The following is a 20,094-nucleotide window of genomic DNA, read 5'->3' as shown; positions in this document are numbered from 1 at the left end:
GACCTTAAAGAATACATTACAAGATAGGAACAAATACATTACAAGATAGCAACAAGAAACTTTAAATGTGATCAAGTTTCGAATTGCGTATAATCAAATTAAAAATTATTTGCCATGATTTAACATCTTCAATTAAATTACAAATTTAATTATGGAGAAATGTGTCATGATCCATTTAAGTCTTTGTTTTGTATTTTCAAATTTTAAATATTTTTATACCAAAAAAAGATATTAAAAAGATAATATATTAGAAAGTTTACTTTTTTGGTTAAATCTATTTTTTTTAATTAATATAAAATGTTTTTTATACAATTTATTTATCAACACTCTTTCGTTCATTTGAACAAGAGAAATTCATCTTTTCTTACTCTCATCCATTCAAGCAATACGTTTTCAGCTTTCTACTTTTTTTTCTCTATTTTACATCTATTCCAAACAGTATTTTTTGCCGGTCAAAAGCAACGAGCAATCACCTAGCACTTACAGTGCAGCACTTTTTCACTGCGTGGAAACCATTAGACCAAGCTGTTGACTCAGTTCTATTTTAGCATGATTCTCCATCATTTCACAAATCACACACTGCTTAACACTTCACACACAGAATTTAACTATGGGAAGCATGACATTATTTCATTTTGTAGATTTTAGCTAATTTCAAAATATTTGACATGATTTAGCATCTTCAATTAAATTACAGATTTGAAGCTAGTAATTTGGATACTTGGTTTATTGATCTATTTATAATGTATAATGAGGTCTTCTATTGCTGCTGCACAAATAATTTTATGCTAACCATTAAAAAAGGGTATTAGCTAGCATCAACAAGATATTCAAACCATGGTACAGATTGAAAAACGTGAAAGGCATCAGGCTCCAAAATAGAACACAATATCCTACGGGCCATTTAAGGCAAGATTGCAAATCTGCAATATTACATTGGAAGTTGCAGCAATAAGGTTACTTCATCACTAGCTAACATTTCTCTATTATCCAATATCAGTTTTCTACAGTTCAAAGAGGCTTTTCAGGCAATGAGCCAATGATATTTTTATTAAACTAACAATACAATCCAAAATCCAATATAATAAAAGCAAAAATTATATAATCAAAACTGACTTTAGAAAAAAAAAAAAAAAACAAGAATGGATAGACATCTGATTGTTAAAAACATAACTCGATGTAGGAATAATACTCATTCTCAGAAACAGCTCAACAAAACATTTGACAACTTCATACAGATCTCAGTTTCTTCCATGGTTTCTTACATAGGAGTTGCGTGCTAACAATTTCTGGCTGGAAGTGAACCGATCACCCTGCAAGAAGCATATATGTCAAGAGGCAGGAATCTTCCACACATCCAACAAGACAATATAATCTAGCATGCTGCACCATTAAATTGCAAGCCTTACTACAGAATCAAAATGGTTTTCTTTATGGAAAAATTGGGAGCCCTTTATCAGAAGAAACTGCAATCTTGTATTGTACATAAAAAAATCTTAAATTCCAAGCCAACAAATATAGTCGAAAAAGCTCTCAAAGATAGCAACACTTGAATATGTCACTACTGATTTTACAGTGAGCTGCTTAGTGCTTGCACTGTAAATGAAATTTCCACATCCAACATATAGAAAACATCTTAAATAAGTTGAATAATTCCATTGCAATTTCTTTTGCATCATATCTAGTAGCTTTTGAAAATAAAAGTACGATGAAATTCAAATCTATAATAGACAACAGAAGAAACCACAATCTTAAGTCTTAAAAAGGCCCAAGAGGTCTCAGCAAAATAAATAGTAAATAAAATTCTAAAATATAAATAACAAATAACATTATATATTTAAGCACTGTCAAAGGTGGCACCTCCTAATACATAACATTTTACAGTGAGAAGGTTGACATTAGAAAAAGTCACATCAAGACATGCCTATGGTTGGAGACCTTGCCCGGCATTAAATCCAAAACTTAAATGTTTAGCCAAGTACTTCTCTCGGCTCTACCTCATGACATGAGTTCTCAAAATTCTAGGAAGTTCACAGCTCACCACTGAGAAGCAAAGAATACCGCTTATATCTGTAAGACTATAGTGGCCAATAGCAGATAGCAGTTTGGAGTAGCAACCCAAAAACACTATAGCAGGTTGACTGCTATTCTAAATTCTACACACACATATTATGCTATAATATATCATTATGTATTAATATTTCGTATATATTTTAAAATATTAGAGTATCTAATAGCACTAAAATAGAATAATGTTAGTAAATGATTAATAATTAAAAAAACAGCAAAAAAAAAAAAAACTCCCCAACTGTAGGACTATTTGGGATGGAGAGTTGCCCAATTTGGTTGCATGCCCAAACACTCCTTCTGACCCAAGAAATTATAGCCACTTTCTAGTTTCTCCCACTGTTGTCACCCCTTCTTGCCCCAATAAAAAAATCTAGTCTCTCTCTCTCTCTCTCATAAGCCAGCATCTCCTACTCACCCAACCATTGTCACACCAGAAATTGCAGAACAGAGCCAGTTCAGCAGTGGCACAAGTCACAGGGCATGTCCAGAAATGGCACAAACGGAGAATCGTCTGTAAAGCCTGCATATTGCTGCGATTTTTCATGAATCACACTGCAGCAACCATGACAACCAGGCATCTGCATCAAGTGCCTCAGTTGTAGCAGGGAGTCACTCCACTTCTGTCCTCCCGCGATAGTGGGAGCAATTGACTACTTTGTGTAAGACTAATCCATTATCCATTGTCAGAATGTCACAAAAAACATATTAGTCCTATTCAAAAGAAGTATTGGCTCTATATAAGAGCCATAAAATTCTAGTCCTATTCTATGTATTTGTGTGTAACCCAAGTGTATCAATAAAATTTAAAGGTAAAAGTAAAAATAGGAGGATACTTCTTGGATATGTATCTAAGCATATTGTATGTGTGTAAGTATCAAAGACACGCATGACACCTATACTTTGGCATTTCGGAGTATCTGGTTTATAGATTAGGATTTATGATGATATGAGAATCCTGGTATATCAAACATGTCAACATAAGCAATAACTTAACTATGTTCTGCATCTTTGTTCACATGTTCTGGTGTTCCTTACCCCTCTGTTCCGATGACAGGAGAGAGAAATTTTGAAATTTTCATTGGAGAGAAAACTTGGCAGAAATTTTTGTTCCTTTATCTCTTATTTCATGTAATTTTCACTTTAACCAAACAATAGAAAATTTCAACTTTCAAAAATTTCTTTCTCTTCATCCTAACATAGGGTACATCTCTTGCCTATGATTGGCTAAAATTTCCAACCTATAGAATAAAATCTATATCTATCTTGTAGAATAAGAGATAAGCCGACCCCACCTAGTGGGATAAGGCGTTGTTGTTGTTGTTGTTGTTGTTGTATCTTGTAGAATCATTTTTTAAATCATAAATTCAACTATTCAAGGACTGTTTGGATTTTGAAAATGGGAAACAATCGTTAAAATATCAACATTTAAATAAAATGTTCTCCATGAAATCAAGGATAATATGACAGTGAAACATACAGAACAAACCTTGCACATGGATGCTGCCGATTCAGATTCAAGAGTTTGCACAGGAAGATGCCCAAGAGACTGGAAAGAATCCAGGGCATCTAAAGTCAGCTGCCAGCCACATAGAGCTACACTACCCACACCAGAACTGGAACAGGGATTATCACAACCAGCAGCAGCAACATCCCCATTCACCCAAGGACAGTAGTCATTATGTAATTTGATTGGATCAAATTCAACACCCCCATTACTGTTGTCTCTGTAAGGAGTCCCTGATCATTAGAACCAAGTGCATTAGTTAATGCACAACAAGTTCCCCCTCCCTTCCCATTTTGTCCCCCTATAGCTCTATCTATAAGTTATTCCTCGCAGCACAATAATTAGACAATTTGAAATAAGGTATTCTGATATTATTATGATGTTTGTAATTGACCTCAGGATACTTCAATAGCCAAATAGCTTTGTGCAATTGAATATCAAATAATTACATCATTAGAAGAGAAATTGGTGAATATATTAATATTACGATGACATCATTCAAAATTGAAAAGAGTAACAGCTTTTACCAGTCACATTGAGCATCAGAGTGAATGAGGAGAAGAGGGAAGAGCATCTTCAAGGTTAAATGGAAAAAAAAAAAAAAGAACTAAAAAAATAAAAATAAAAATCAGACATACCCATAACATCAGTAATTAAACGGCTTGATTCATGAGATGCACCATCGTCAATGTGAGATGCCTTCCTAGTCTGAGTAACTTCTTCCTTGGATACTTCATAAGCAGAACATACAACAGCATTGCAAGAAAGGGAGGGATGGGCACCATTTTCAAGGCCTAGCACCTGCATGCTACTACTGGTCTTCTCACCACTTTCAACAGATTCAACCTTAGCTGAAGCTATAACTTTTGAGCCACTATCAGCCCTTGCTGTAGATTGAGACACCACAGCTTGACTATCCCCTTGAGGATCTTCCCTACTCATTTCCCCAGGCACAAAATCCCCAGTAAGTCCATGAGAAGGCTCAAATTCACCAGCTTGGCCCTGATTTTCAATCACTTCAGCAATTGGTTCAACATCACCTAAACTATCACCTCTATGAACTGAGGCATCAGTTCCATGGATTTCAGCCTCATGACTTGCACCCATGCCCACACTTCCCCCACTAATACCAAAACTAGGTCCATCTCTAGCATGTGCAGTCAATATCTCGGTGTTCAAAACTTCCCCACAAGCATTTGAACTGCTAACACCTGTCTCCCCTCCTGCCCTTTCTAAAAGTGGTTGGAAACAAACACTCTGTTGTGCTTGATTTAACTCAGATGTTTCATTCAAATCAACAGAAGGGAAATTGACTACATTATTATTAACATCAACAGGAAAATTTTCAACACTTTCCATTGATTCATCATCTGAACCTTGATAAACCGTATTCACTGCAATAATAGAAGACGCATGGGCAGAATCTCTTGTAGACAGGATGCCGATAGCATGATCCCTTCCTGGGTTTAACTGGTTAGTGGTGTTTGCATCTGGCTCTATTTGAATATCCAGTGAATGGCTAGGTACATCAGAAGAATTTCTTAATGGAAACTGGGATGTTTCCAATACATTAGTATCACGGGCACGCTTAAAAGGGTGAGCTGAATACTGTTGACTACCCATGACTTCATTATTATCAAAGTCAGTTACAGTTCTTTCAGCACTGTCTGCCTGTTGCATGTTTAGATGGGGCCTGTCATATGTTGTTCCACCATCATCCAACTTGCGTTTGTGTGCATTGGGGCCTTGTGATTCATAATAAGTTGCCAGGTCACCAACCTCGCTTCCAGAAGGCCGACCAATCATTAAATATTTCCCTTCACCAGCACCTTGAACATGACCTGAGGTTGAAGTCAAGTTTATTGGTGAAAAGGATGGCCCACTAGCCATTCTAAGACTTAAATCTAAACTTTTATTAGATACAAGTTGCCTTTTATCAGATGTTGTAGCCTCATCATGGTCGCCAGTCCTCTCTTTTTCAACACCATCAGTGGTAGCCCATTCATTGATACCACTAGCTGCACTTATTCCTCGTGTTGATGCTATTTTCTTGCTTGTTTGAGGGGTATCAATCCCACAAGGAGTCATATGAACTGGACGAGGGGCAGTCAAGAAATCCCACACTCTAACTGTGGCCCCACATAAACTACAATCTAACAAAGGTGACCTAGATTCGCAATTAAACTCTGAACCCAGTACATCATTATCCCCAGTATCTTTCCTGGACGAAGTTGAATACTCCTTCTTGCTTGGAGCTGGATCATGTGCAGAGCCTTTGGCTGGACCAGAGCTGTAACCATTTTTAGCAGATTCAGCTGACTGTTCTTCACAGTCAAGCACATTCGGAAGCCACCGTGGCTCCCATCCACAAAGACTTATGAGCTTTTGAGCCTATTGAAGTGGAAAATTAACGTAAGAATGGAAATAATAAAACCAAAAGGCCAAATTAGCAAAAATACACTTATATGTGATAAATAATTAAGATAAAACAACATATCAAAAAAAATCTTACATGAGAATATGGATGAGGAGCCTGTTCACCAGTTAAGCCCATTCCACATGCATTTTCTGATCTGCAGCCCAATTCTCCAGCAGTCTGAATTTGCAATTGAGTAAGTAAGCAATCAATTTGAGGGCTATGTGTAACCCGCATCTGCTCAACTGCAGATGAAGATACGATGGGGAGGGAATAAAACTGCAAGAGTCCATCACACCGATCCTTAAAACCTCCAATTAGAGCTGAAGGTGAAGTAGGAGGGAACTGCACCAAGCTTTCTGGACAACTATTGCCTCTCCAAGGACAGGTGGTTTTGTGTCCTCTATCAAGCTGTTCAGAAAATTCTTCACTGGAGGCATCAGCTTCATCAAACATATGAGAACCAATAATCAAGGCCCAGAAAGAAGCATCAAATCAAGTGGTATAAAAGTCAAGACAAAGAGGGCTTATGATGAAGTACCAGACGATTTAAAAAAAAAAAGTTTACCCAAAAAGAAGGAAGGAAGTGTGTGGTTTTTTAATTCAATATTAACTAGAATTGACACTATAAAGGGTTCAAATTACTAAATACACATTATGGTAAAATAACAACCTCAAATAAAATTTATCTAGTTGAAATTCTAATGCCTAACAAGCTTCCCCATAACCCTTATAGAAAGTCTCTTCAATGAAATCAACTGGATAGAACATGATCGTTCACTCATTAAGCGAGAAGTACAAAATAAATCACATTGATTTTTTGTTCAAAAGTACCAAGTAAAATTTTCGGCCTTTCCTTGTTCTCTGTCCTTATCTCGGGTATAAGGTTTTATTCAATAGAGAACCCTTTCTTCTGTGCCTATACGAATTGATATTATTCCATTCCAATTTCTATTGGTAACTCACAAGAAAAAACTCAAATTGACAAATTAGAGCGAGCTCATCCATGCAGTCATGCAAATCAAGCATCTTCGGCTATAATGGAAAACTATCTGCCAGAAGAGCCCATTACAACCAATTGAGTTAACAACCAAAAAAATAAAACTTGAGCTAAAAACCAAATAAACAATACACTGCAAGCAGTTACCGAAATCACCTCACCCCAGACACAAAACATGCATACAAACATTACATCGCCTGTCCTACAAAAATTACACAAACTCTTCGCCACGACTAACACATACACCAATCTACATTAATATAATACACTGAACAGAGCTTCGAGTTGGACTGTAATCTAGCAGAATCAACAATCCCCATTCCCCAGCATTAAAAAGAACACCAAATAAATAGCCATCACAAGTTTACACAAGGGGAGTGCTAGGAACACACTAAAACACTCTTTTTTAACAATTATCATTTCCATAATAGCCTCACCTTCAAAAGAGGAAGCTGAAGGCAGAGCAAAATCTAACTGGGCACCACATATCTCACACTCAATCTTAGCGACATCAACATTCACCCAACCTCTCTTGGCACAAGCCAATGAGCCAGCAACCTGCAAAATGGCCAAGCTCAATTATTTTTTCCCCGATTATTTTAACCTCATCATTTTCCAGCATAATCCAACCATAAAGAAGCCAACCTTGGGCAATTTTCCGGCGAGCTTGAACGTCGAAAGCCGGCGGAGCAAATCGCCGCGTTCCCAGGGCCGGCAGGACGGAACCGAAGCCCCTAGCAGCACCGAACCGAGAACCGCGTGCGAATCCGCGCTCGATTTGTCGCGCCGGCTAGCATCTCCGTTGCCGGCGTTCGCCGGAAACGCCGGCGACGACGCCCCCGCAGAGCTGAGAGGAAGAAAAAGTAAATTAATACGTAGAAAATTAAAAAGGGAAAAGGCGAAAACTCGAAACCCTAAAAATTTCAGAGCTTGAAATCGAGTTACGGTTAACATTAATTATGCAAAATAAGAGAGAGAGAGAGAGGTTAGAGTGAGAAACCCTAGAGAGAGAAAGAGAAAGACCTGGCAGCAGGAGTTGGAGGAGAAGAGGGTGGTTTGGGAAGAGAGGGATTGAGATTCGCAGAGGTTACGCCATCTTCGTTCATCTTCAATTTTCTTCAGTCACTCTCTCTCTCTCGTTTTCTTCTGCTTCCAAGTTCTAACCCCTGTTTGTTTGAGTGTGAACTTCGGGAACACGTTATTAACGTAGGAAATAAATTCCCTTCACTCTCCCACTTGCGGTTGCGGCTTGTGGGGATGGATCGTCAACAATTTATTTTATTTTTTTGTCTTCTAATTATTATTTTTTTTATATTTTGTTCATGCATTTTTACATTAATTTCTCTGCATATATAAATTAGAATAAATTATTATAATTATTTTTAATGAGAGTGTTTTTAGAAATTTGTTTTTAGTTATACATCATGGGTGTATCTTAATTTATCATTAAATATGATTTCTTTCTTGAATAAATCATTCTCATATATATTAATGATCTTACACTATTATATTAATCTTTTGGGTTAAAAGTTTTTCTTTAATAAACATGTTTAGAGATTTTTTTTAAAAAAAATTTATTGTCTCTCTTAATTTATCATTTTTAATATATTTAGTTCTAATTTGATTTTTAATATATTTTTAAATGAAATTATCAATAATTAAAATAATATTATAGTATCATAATATAAATTATTTATCATAAATATAAATTTAATTCACATGCTAAAAACATACTTATTTATTTGTATACAAAACATTTATTACAATTTTTAATTATTATATAATTCTATATTCAGAGGTATTTGTTTAGAGTTTTTTTGTTTTAGTCTCATAATTTTTTAAACTTTTCAGTTTTAGTTCTTGAACTCCTTTTTTTTACTGGTTTTAGTTTTTTTTTAATGTAATACAAAAATAAAAATGTATTTTGATCTTTTATATAAAAATAAATAAGAGTATTTTTCAGTTTATAAGAAATATAGATTCATTTTTAATATATTAATTGTCAATTTCTTGAAAAATTTATTGGTGAAACATCTACTCTCATTCATTCTTTTTATGATATTGTTAAACTTTTCATTTATTTGTTCCTATCTTACACACCTTCTTTGCAATAAGATTAAAAAAAACATTTTTTTTTCTTTAATCAACTTGCTTTGACAAATTCATTGTGTGCAATAAGATAAGAGTTAGATACATATTCTTGATAGTAAAATTCCTTCATGTTAGAAAGTGAATTTCTTAAATTTGCATTTGGTGGTTTTGAGGAAAGAAAGTTACTTCATTGTCCATACATAAAATGCAATAAAGATCTTTATTGGTCTCAAAAGGTTATATATGAACACTTGATCATAATCACAATAAAAAAATACTATATTTTATAAGAACATCATAGAGAAGTAGTGAATGATTCTCATCAATATGATAAAGATGATGATTAGAACAATTGTTAGTGATGGACTTCATAATATGTTACATGGTCTTGGAAGTGTTATCAATATTCAAAACATCATAAAATAATTTATGCTAATTATATAACTTATTATCTTACTTTTTATAATGCTTTCAATATTAATACTTCTCCAAGGTCATGGAACATTTCACCATGTTCGTCACTACATTATTTTAATCATCATCATCATTTGTCTTATTGTATTCATTCACCATTTATCTATTATACTCTCATATAACATAGTCTCTCTCTTTTTTTGTACTTATGATTAAGTGATGATATATAACTTTTTGAGACCAATGTAGATCATTATTGCTTTGTTGTATGGACAACAATGTAAATTTTATTCTTCAAAATCACTAAATATAAATTCAAGAAATTTACAAGTATAAAGGATTCATCTTATCAGACATTTGTATCCAACATTATCTAAAACCCATATCAGTCAAAGAAAAAATAACATAATATTAATTAATCAAAACTTATAAATAATAAAAAAACAAATGTGTTGATGAATTATCAAACAAATATTTGCAATCAAATCAAATATAATTTTAATTAAGAAAGAAAGAAATCTTTTTATTTTAATCACCAAATTTATCTTGAAAATTAAATTCAAATACAAGAAAAAAAAACCTTTTTTATTTGCTAGATTTTTATTTTGTATTCTATTATTTAATTCTAAAATTGAATGACCTCAGAAAAAGAAAATTCTTTATTATTGTTCTTATCAAACCGAAGAGTAGTGATTGTGTACCTTGTTGTCTTGTTGAATGTGTGATGGTCCTCCAATTAAGTTAAGTTAGTGACTAGGGGAATGACATTGCCTCTAATAGCAATCCCACACATACACATAATTAGAATAATAATAAAATGCTATTTATGGCAACATGCTTATAATACTTTTTCATCCATCACTAGGTTCCATATAAATAACTAGCAGCTCTAGTCAAACTTAAATCAAGCATAATACATTAATCACCATGGTAACACACAAAGATTATCATAGCATTAAGAGGTTATGCTATAGTACGAAATCCAGTTATGAGTCACTATTATCATTCATGGTCATAATTCTCTAAGCATAATTAATTTTCTACCAACCATAACACCTTAAGCACCAATACCATTCTACAAGCATTGCCATCACATTTATCAACAACATGGAATAATATAATCTAGTTACAAAATACATCCATCACACATAGGGGTATCCAATCATTTAATAGAGGTTAGTCACCTAATATGAATGCTATGCATGATTATAGATTCAATCAGTAATTATCTTGTGATTAATGCATGATACATGCGGGTACCAGATGATAGTATTTATATGACACCTTTGGCACTAAACCGTGGAATAACCCAGAGACTTGGAGTGGCACTAAGCCTAGGATCTCGCCTGGGGTGGCACTAAGCCTGGATGTGGCACCTAGCCTGGGGTGTACATTAAGTCATGGAATGACATGATTCATGATTAATTATTAAGTACTTACTAGCAACCACAATGAGAGGACACGAGATGGGTTTTAAGAGATAAGCCCTTATCCATGAAATATCTATCTTTTCACAAATATTTTTCTTCATCCTTAATTAAGATCTTTATCAAATTTTTAAAGCGTGAGTATTTGTATAGTGATTTCTTAAAAACAAAATCAAAAGAGCTAGCATTCAAGAGGAAATCATTCAAGAGTTGTATCTCAAGTAGCTCAAGACTCAAATTCACTTAGAAAGATACAAAACATCAAAATAGTCCTATGTTTTATTTTAGTACAAAAAATACGAAAAATTTTAGGAAACTCTAAATTGAATGAAACCAATTGTATATGAAACTAGGACTTGGTTTTAGAGACTCACCAAAGGATTTAATCTAATCTATTTTAGATTAGTGGCAGTTTTGGTCTCAATATATCAACTTACTAGTAAGGAAATTATTGTCTCCTAGGCATAGTTTTCTTCTCTTAATTTTTCTTTAGCTTAAAGAGAGTTAGGGACTTGGGGTCAGGTTGGTTTTGCACCCTTTATATATATATATATATAAATAGGGAAAAAGGTACCAATTCATGATTCAAGATTTAAGTTTCTTAAATTAGCATAAACAATACCCAAAACAAAATTGTCCCTGCACCATAATAGATTCGACATGTGCCACCAAAATAATCACAAAATATTCTAGTAAATTCTAAAAACTTTTGGACCAATTTGTAAGGAAAAATATTTCCAAGAACACATACTTTACATGAATTTAGAATAACACAAATTAGAATTACTTGTTGTAGACATTATTGGAAGTATCGAAATTGTCTAAGTCGCATAAATCCTTTAAATCAAGTAGTCAAGTCTTCCTTTGCTTGATCACACGCTCTGCATTCTAAAGTTCTCAATAGGACAACCCTTAGAGAACAATTGATTATTGTGACAACAAAAGGAACCTAGCCACACTATTTATTAATCTTAGACACCTCCCATCATCGATCTAGAGATTAGGCCCATATTGTTTCCCACACTAATTAGAATTACGTGTTCAAGACCCGTCAAGAATTTATCACATTATTTGTGGGCTTGAGTATCATCAAATAAATCACAATAGCCAATTTTTTACAAAACAAAATATTACAATTAATTATAGTCCACAATAATTTATGAAAAAATTCTAATGTTTTCCCACTTAGGCAAAATTAATTGTGTATCTTTAATTTTTCTATTTTTTTTTTTTGAAAATGACTATCAGGTTAACAACATAATGTGACCACAAAACATATGATCCCCAGATACAAAACCTAATTAAGACTTTATTAAACAAAAGCCATGTAACACCAAATCATGACAGTAATTGCATCCCTCATTGATGCAATACCTTTTGTGGTTACAAATATTACATATTTAATCAATTAGTCATCAATGTGGAGTGTAGCAAGGAAACAACATGCCAGTGTCATTAAACAGTCATACTATCATTTTCTTCGTTAGTCCCCAATCTCTCAAATGCTTGAAAGCCCTACATGGTTGATCAAGAAACCATCATGCCTTAGCACCAATTTTGGTGTCGACCACCAAAACAATAATTCTAACGACACCAAACTTTAATATCATTATGCCTTAGCTGATGCAATCCTACCCCACAAGGGCATTGGATAGAAAACTCCAAGTAGATTGGGCCAGAGATGCAAGAGAAGGCCCTAGGATTCTTATGAGCCTTAGGGTAGATTTCGGGCCCATGGGCTGAGTATGAGCCCACTTATCTTTGTAAATATTAGATTAAGGTTTCATTATTTTTGGGCCTTGTATTTAGGGCTCCATAATGTAGGTAGGGTACCCTAGAAATATAGGATTTTTCAGCCCTTGTATTTTAGGGCACCTAGACTAGTTTTTGTATTAGGGGTAGTTTTGTAATTTCACATGCACTAAGTGGATATTTGATGTGTGTGGTTGGAAATAAATTTAATTGAATTGGTGGAAGCTCAATCCAATTAAATTTTAGAGGGGGAGGTGAGCATTTGCTTACTACACCCCATTGCCACATCATATAGTCACACTTTGTGCATGTCCTTCATGCTTTTCATGCCTCATGACACCTAAGCACACTTAGTGAAAAATCTTGGAATTGATCTTGGATTAGTGGGCTGAACCATAACTAAAATTCACTAATCATAATTAGTGAAATTTTGGCTCCAAAGTTTGGCTCCACAAATTCAATTTCAAATTCAAGTGAAATTTGAATTTCCCTCCAATTTTGTGTGACACTTAGGCTATAAATAGAGGTCATGTGTGTGCATTTTTTTTCAACTTTGATCATTTGAATATTAAAATTCAGATTTCAAAGCTCATTTAGAGCACAAAATTTCGTGCTCTTCTCTTCCTCTCCCTTCATTCATCTCCTTCCTCCAAGCTCTTATCCATGGCCTCCTATGGTGGTGAGCTTCTTCTAGACTCATCTTCTCCTTGAAGTGGCGTCATTCATCTTCCAAGAAGCAAAGGAATCCATTGATGAAGAAGATCCTAGGCCTACATGCTCCAATGGAGCTTGCATCATTAGCTCCAATTTTGGTTTTGACCACCGACATAGTCATTCTGGCGACATCAAGTTTTAATATCATTATATTTCAACTCCAATATTGATGTTGATTATCGGTGCCACAATGATCCTAACGACATCAAGCTTTAATATTATTATGTCTTGACTCCAATCCTGGTGTCGACCACCAGCATAATGATTTTATCAACACATTATTATGCCACAACTTCAATCCTAGTGTTGACCACCGACATAGTGGTCTTAATGACATGGAAATTTAATATTATCACACTGATGTACATAATAATAAAATTCAAATAAAATGAAAATATCACCAAAAAAGGCCCAGAATTGAAAGATTAGTCAACATATGGGAAAATAACATATTACTCATACTCCCATAACCAAGCATTATAAGATTAAAAGAATTCATAATGCTCATATTATCTATTTGTCTCTTAAGAATCACGAGCCTGAGTCCCTTGGTTAAGGGATCAGTTAGCAAGGAGTTTGTGCCTACATGTGAAACAACTATGGCATAGTCTTTATAAAGATCTCTCATAGTTAATAAGTTCAATTCCATGAATTTAAAATCACTAGAAGTCTTATTGTTCTTTGTGTATAACACTACAACACCATTATCATATATAATCCTCAATGGCCTAGGAATATAGTCCACTATGTGAGGTCCCATCACAAGACTCCTCAACTAAACGACATGAGTAGCAAAAATAAAGGAAGCAATTAACTTTACTTGCGTAATAGAAGACACAACACGAGTTTGTTTCTTACTCTTACAGGACATCACACTTTTGACCATCACAAGGAAATATCCAGAAGTTGCCAAGATATGAATTTGTGTACCCCATGATCTCCAAGTTATCAACTTTCTTATATATAAGCATATACTCGTTGGTCTTGTACAAGCACCTCGTCACTTTCTTAGTATCATTCCTAGAGTTTGACTAGTATCTACCAAGAAGGCCAAGTAGGAAGAAGACATCAAACCTAGTGCATACCTAAGTATGCATAAGACTGCCCAAAACACTTCCAAAAGGTTTACTCACTCAATTACATTTTTAGGACATTGACCTTGAATCTATCACCTTTAATGATTGCACATCTTTGGGTTTACAAATCTACATACTAAATCTCTCTAAGTATCTATCAATGCAAGCCTTATGAGACAACCCTAGTGTACAACATGATATATCCTTGTAAATCTTAATCCCCATTACAAAAGAATTATTGCCAAGGTATTTCACATCAAGGATCCAATCAACATTTGTTTTGTCTTGTGCAACATGCTAAGATCATTAATAGGCAACAATATATCACATATAACATGAAGATACATTTGCTCCCACTGACCTTAAGGTATATACACTAATCAACTTTATTCTCTCTAAACCCCATGGAAGTTATTTCATCATTAAATTTTAGATACCACTATCTAAAACCTTATTTCAAACCATAAACTAACTTCTTTAGTCCACAAATAAACTATTTGTTGTCATCAATATAGAAATCCTCATGTTGTTGCATGTATACATGAGACCCTGTGACTTGTATAACCTTAAAATCTCTCAATGTTACTTAATAATATGACTTTTTTTTCTCAATCAATTCACATATCTCATTAACTAACATATACTACACCTTTTGAGTCATTCTACACTTTAACATTTTAGGTTGAGGGCAAGAAATTACTTCTTAATAACTCTTTATATCAATTTTATCTTAATCTCATATGCATCCTCACTAAGATAGACCATAAGGTTATCACCAATTGCAAACTTCATGTGTCTAATATACCTTTTTGCATGAATATACTTAACTAAATAGGTTGCAAAACCTCAACCATTTAAAAAAAAGTCAACCACATCATCAACTCAAGGATTACCCACATCTATAATAGGAAATGTAAATTTAATCAGGGATAATAGATGCAACATTACTATTAGGGCTATGTAGCAATAGAGAAATAATATTGGTTAAAGCAACATTAATTTATTTGATGGAATGATAAAGTCTACTACATTGATCTGTGGAAGCAATGTCTTCCAAGATTATTTTGATGATGCCAAAGAATCAAGAGTCAAGCAAGTTTCAAGAATCAAGAATCAAGATCAAGATTCAAGATTTAAGATTCAAGTAAAGAATCAAGACTCAAGATTCAAGAATCAAGAGAAGACTCAATCAAGATAAGTATTAAAAGAATTGTTCAAAAACTATTGAATAGCACAATTTTGTTCAAAAGAATTTTTCAAAAGAAAAATTTTACCAAAGAATTTTACTCTCTGGTAATCGATTACCAGTAGCCAACATTGTTTTCAAACTGATTTACAATGCTGTAATTGATTACCATAATCATGTAATCGATTACCCAATGTTTTAAAACGTTAGATTTCAAATTTCAAGAGTCACAACTTGTAATAAAATATTTTTAAATCATTTCAAACTTGTGTAATCGATTATCAGTGTTTCTAAACGTTTTGATTTTCAAATTTAAGCATGAAGAGTCACATCTGTTGATGTATAATCGATTACACTATGATGGTAATCGATTACCAGTGACTTACTTTGAAAAATAAATTACCAAAAGTCACAATTCTTAAAGTGACTAGTTTTCTGAAGATTTTTTAAGAGTCACAAATTTTAAGTGACTAGTTTTCACAAAAGTCACAACTCTTGAAGTGACTAGTTTTGAAGAAATTGCCAAGAGTCACAACTTTTAACTTGAGTCATTAAATGACTATAAATATGTGACCATGGCACGAATTTCAAAGAATGCATAACAAATTTCTTTCATTCATTTCTCTTCATCTTTCTAAAAGTTTTTGTTTAATACTTTCTCTTTCAAGAAAAGTTCATTGACAAAAAACTTGTGTTATTCTTCTTCTTCATTCCTTCTCTCTTGTCAAAAGATTCAAAGGTCTAACTGCCTGAAAATTCTTTTGATTCTTCCTCTTCCCTTTAAACAAAAGATTTCAAAGGACTAACCTCCTAAGATACCTTTTGTTTCCCCTTATAAAGATTTCAGGGACTAACCGCCTAAGAATTCTTTGTCTTAACACATTGGAGGGTACATCCTTTGTGGTACAAGTAGAGGGTACATCTACTTGGGTTGTAATATTGAGAACAAGAGATGGTACATCTCTTATGGATCAGTTCAAGTGGAGGATACATCCACTTGGTTGTTCAAAGAGAACAAGGGAGGATACATCCCTTGTGGATCTTTGCTTGTAAAGGATTTTACAAGGTTATTGGAAATCTCAAGAACCGGTGGTTGCTTGGGGACTGGACGTAGGTACGGGTTGTGGCCTAACCAGTATAAATCTTGTATTTGTCTTCTTCTTCCCTATACTCTTTACTTTTTCGTTGTGTACTTTTATTTCCGCTTTTCTTTTGTCTAAGTGATTGTTTTTGTTCTTTACTTCCTCATAACTTAGTAGTAAAGCCTAATTGAATCTAATAACATTAAGAAGGATAATTTTTAATTAGTCAAGACACGTTCATAATTAATTCAACCCCCCATTCTTAATTATTTCGAGACCACTTGATCCAACATGAGCTTCATGATATATTCCACAATTTTAGTGTTCTTCGTCATATCCTTGAGTGTGCAGTCATGCCTTTCGACCATACAACATCGCTAAAGACTCCAAAGCATGGAATATAAAGGAAATATTCTACTATCCTATGAGTATGTAATAAATGATCCCATACGTTGTCCCATGGCACCACATTTACCATAATACTCCTTTAAAAGAAGGTACATAAAGTATATTCTTCATGTTATGGGTTTCAAAACCACTACTACCTACCAAAAAGTTAATATGAACATATATATTATTGCAAGATATAGTGTAAGACGGAAGGAGTTATCAATGATGAGGCCAATATAATAACACATTTACCTTTGGGCTAAATACATTAACCAAGGCTATAGCCTAAGCCAAAACCTTAGATGGGTTAATCCATGAGTATATACTAGATTAAAAAAATTATCCCACTTGGGCAAACAAATTCCCTAACCCAATCTGTTCTACAATAACTCTACCAAAAAATTTTTATTAATACAAAACATGAATGCACCAAACATGCAATATGACAAGATATAACTTAATAATACATCCCCCTTTGGTAGAATGCATAAACCAAGATCATAGCCTAGGTCAACACCTCAAATGGGTTAATCCATGAGTACAGACAAAGTTCAGAAAATTGTTCCCTTTGGACAACCCTTATCCTAGTGCATTCTCCAATAACTCCATCCATTCTTAACTTTTGACCCAGACATGTGACAACCCCCTTTGGGCAGACAATGACATGAAAAAATCAAAAGCATTCCTCAGGCTACAAAAAATTTCCATAAACTAATACAAGTGGTCTCACTTGGGTGGTAACGACTTATAACAACCCATGAGAATTCTTGCATAGGAATCAATTTTATTTTATCCTAAATCATGACTCAATCAAGAGACAAATGCATCACCAAAGAGCACCCTTACTGGTGATACATTAATTAATTGCATTCCGAACATGTTTTGTACTTAAACTGTCTTAATATATATGTTATATATTGAAGCATCTTCAACTAAATGAAGAATAGTAATAAATTCTAAGCAACGAAAAAATAAATTGAATATACGACACTGACATTGAAACACAATGAAAAAGGAATGTCCCAAACACTAACATATATGCACACTTGAATATATTCAACAATCAATAAATCAACAACAAAATTTTCTATAGTGGTCAAGGTTTTCTAATTCACCTCGTGATAACAACAACTCATATATCAAAATATAAGGAACATAGCTGCCCGATAAGCATATCTACCATACCAAAGGACATTAATTTCATATAGCAAGAATCAAAATACAATTTAACTTAATGACTATATCACCCCTTTGCCAAAAGAAATAAATACTCATTAATTGAAATCAAAATTAATGGACACCCCTAAGTATAATAATATGAAAACATAGCAATTAACATGAATTAGTTAGCACTAAATTTCCAACAATTAAGTTGGTTTAGTGATTAAACATTCTCATGTCACCTAATGCACTTGGGATCAAACAAACTGGTTCATTTTGAAGGAATCACTTTGAAGGAAACTTTGGAGAGATGCTTTGAGGCGCTATAATTGAAGCATGAGAACTTTGAAGAGTTCTAAAGCAACTGAGCTAGCTTAAGCAAACCAAATTTTGGATACAATTTTAAAATAAATATATTTTTTTCTCTTAAAAAAATAGTCAATTACACTCAATTATATATGTATTTTTTAAAAAGTCTTAATAGATCTCTAACAAATACTTAATTACAAAAGTTTTAACACAACCAAATAAATATTCAACATAAATGCAAAGAAATTTTGGACCAGCTTATAAGATTAATTGGGTTTGGGTTGGGCTTAACTGGTGGTTGCGGGTTTGTGGGCCAACCCATGAACCCGCGGGTCAAACTTGCATAGCCCGTAGATTATGCGGGACGGGCCTAAAATCCTATATAGCCATGAATTTTTTTAAAAAATTGATCCATAGCCCGTACGGACCGTGGGTTCTGCGGGCCGGTCCATGTACCTGAGCCCGTTTACCCACCCCTTATATAAGATGAATACGGGTTTGAAAAAACAAACCCATTGAAACACACACTTGTCTAAATAGTTGCGTTTAAAATTTTAATAAGCATAGCCATTGAATTCCTTAACTTTGTATAAAATCCAATCTAAGACGTTGATTATGAATACAATTGGATTCACAAAGCTGACACATTCATGACAAAAGTGAAAGGAGTCTTGTGCCTTTTGCCATGCATCATTTTTCATTTCTTTCATCGTCTCTACATTTCACTTCACACCATTTTTTTATTCATTCATCACGTCACTCCATCTTCATTTAGTGTGACTCTTTTATTCTACATTCTACACTTTTTCTTCGAGTAAATATGTATTTTGGTCCCTATCTTTGTAGTCATTTTGCATATTAGTTCCTATCCTATTAAAATGTAAAAAATAATCTCTATCTTTACATCCGTTATGCAAATAAGTCCCTACTGTTAAAATCCAATTTCCTCTGTTAGCCAAATGTCTATGTGGCAAGTCTTAGTCCATGACGGGGCAAATTTGAATCCATGTTAGCAAACCATGTGGCAAGTCTTAGTTCAAATGTATATCCTCTTTACCAATCTCCTCCAACCTCTTATTTCTTCCATCTTCCTTCCACTTCAAAGCTTCAGCAAAATCTTCGATCACTTCTGCCGTTACACCATTGTCGTTCACGTACTTTGCCAATCTCTCCACACTTACAATACGTAGTTACAAGCGAGGTGGCAACATAGGCATCAAATTCAACCCCTAACTTCACCATGCAGCAATGCATCATCTTAACGTGGTTGGCACCCACACGAGGAACGTCGAGCATGCACGCAATAGTGACCGAGTTGGAACACCCGGAGAGCTTCTCCGTGATGCCCGTTTCGCGAAAAGCCAGAAAGTGAAGCATTTAGAGATGCCACATTTGGTTGGAGCATTTCGTCGAACACCTTGAGTGCATCAAGGAAATGGCAAGGGTTGGCAGCGTAGGCGGGAGTGAGGGCAGAGGAAGGAACTGGGTGGAGCTTGTAGCAA

General features: G+C 34.2%; 1 protein-coding gene across 2 annotated transcripts; it reads right to left on the bottom strand.

The window, feature by feature from the left end:
* Window positions 1-943: 943 nt before the first annotated feature.
* Window positions 944-8,255, bottom strand: LOC100780158 (uncharacterized). 2 transcript variants are annotated; one of them, XM_003545853.5, is made up of 7 exons: window positions 8,014-8,255; window positions 7,636-7,837; window positions 7,428-7,548; window positions 6,087-6,433; window positions 4,213-5,965; window positions 3,557-3,807; window positions 944-1,313 (listed from the first exon to the last, which is right to left on the bottom strand). In XM_003545853.5, exons 1-7 carry the CDS (start codon window positions 8,094-8,096, stop codon window positions 1,242-1,244), a joined length of 2,829 nt encoding a protein of 942 aa, XP_003545901.1. In that variant the 5' UTR covers window positions 8,097-8,255; the 3' UTR covers window positions 944-1,241. The 2 variants fall into 2 exon arrangements, with proteins under 2 accessions (XP_003545901.1, XP_006598179.1); XM_006598116.4 differs by lacking the exon at window positions 3,557-3,807 and having other exon boundaries at window positions 8,014-8,229.
* Between the last annotated feature and the right edge of the window lie 11,839 nt (window positions 8,256-20,094).

The sequence above is a fragment of the Glycine max genome, chromosome 15, assembly GCF_000004515.6.
Source record: "Glycine max cultivar Williams 82 chromosome 15, Glycine_max_v4.0, whole genome shotgun sequence".
NCBI classification, from domain to species: Eukaryota; Viridiplantae; Streptophyta; class Magnoliopsida; order Fabales; family Fabaceae; genus Glycine; species Glycine max.
This window is presented reverse-complemented; position numbering and strand designations above follow the sequence as displayed.

Coding starts and splice junctions, on each gene's coding strand:
- LOC100780158 (XM_003545853.5), bottom strand. CDS start 8,096: ATGAACGAAGATGGCGTAACCTCTGCGAATCTCAATCCCTCTCTTCCC. Junction 7,549..7,635: donor TCGCCGGAAAATTGCCCAAG/GTTGGCTTCTTT, acceptor GCCATTTTGCAG/GTTGCTGGCTCATTGGCTTG. Junction 1,314..3,556: donor CGGCAGCATCCATGTGCAAG/GTTTGTTCTGTA, acceptor TGCTTCTTGCAG/GGTGATCGGTTCACTTCCAG.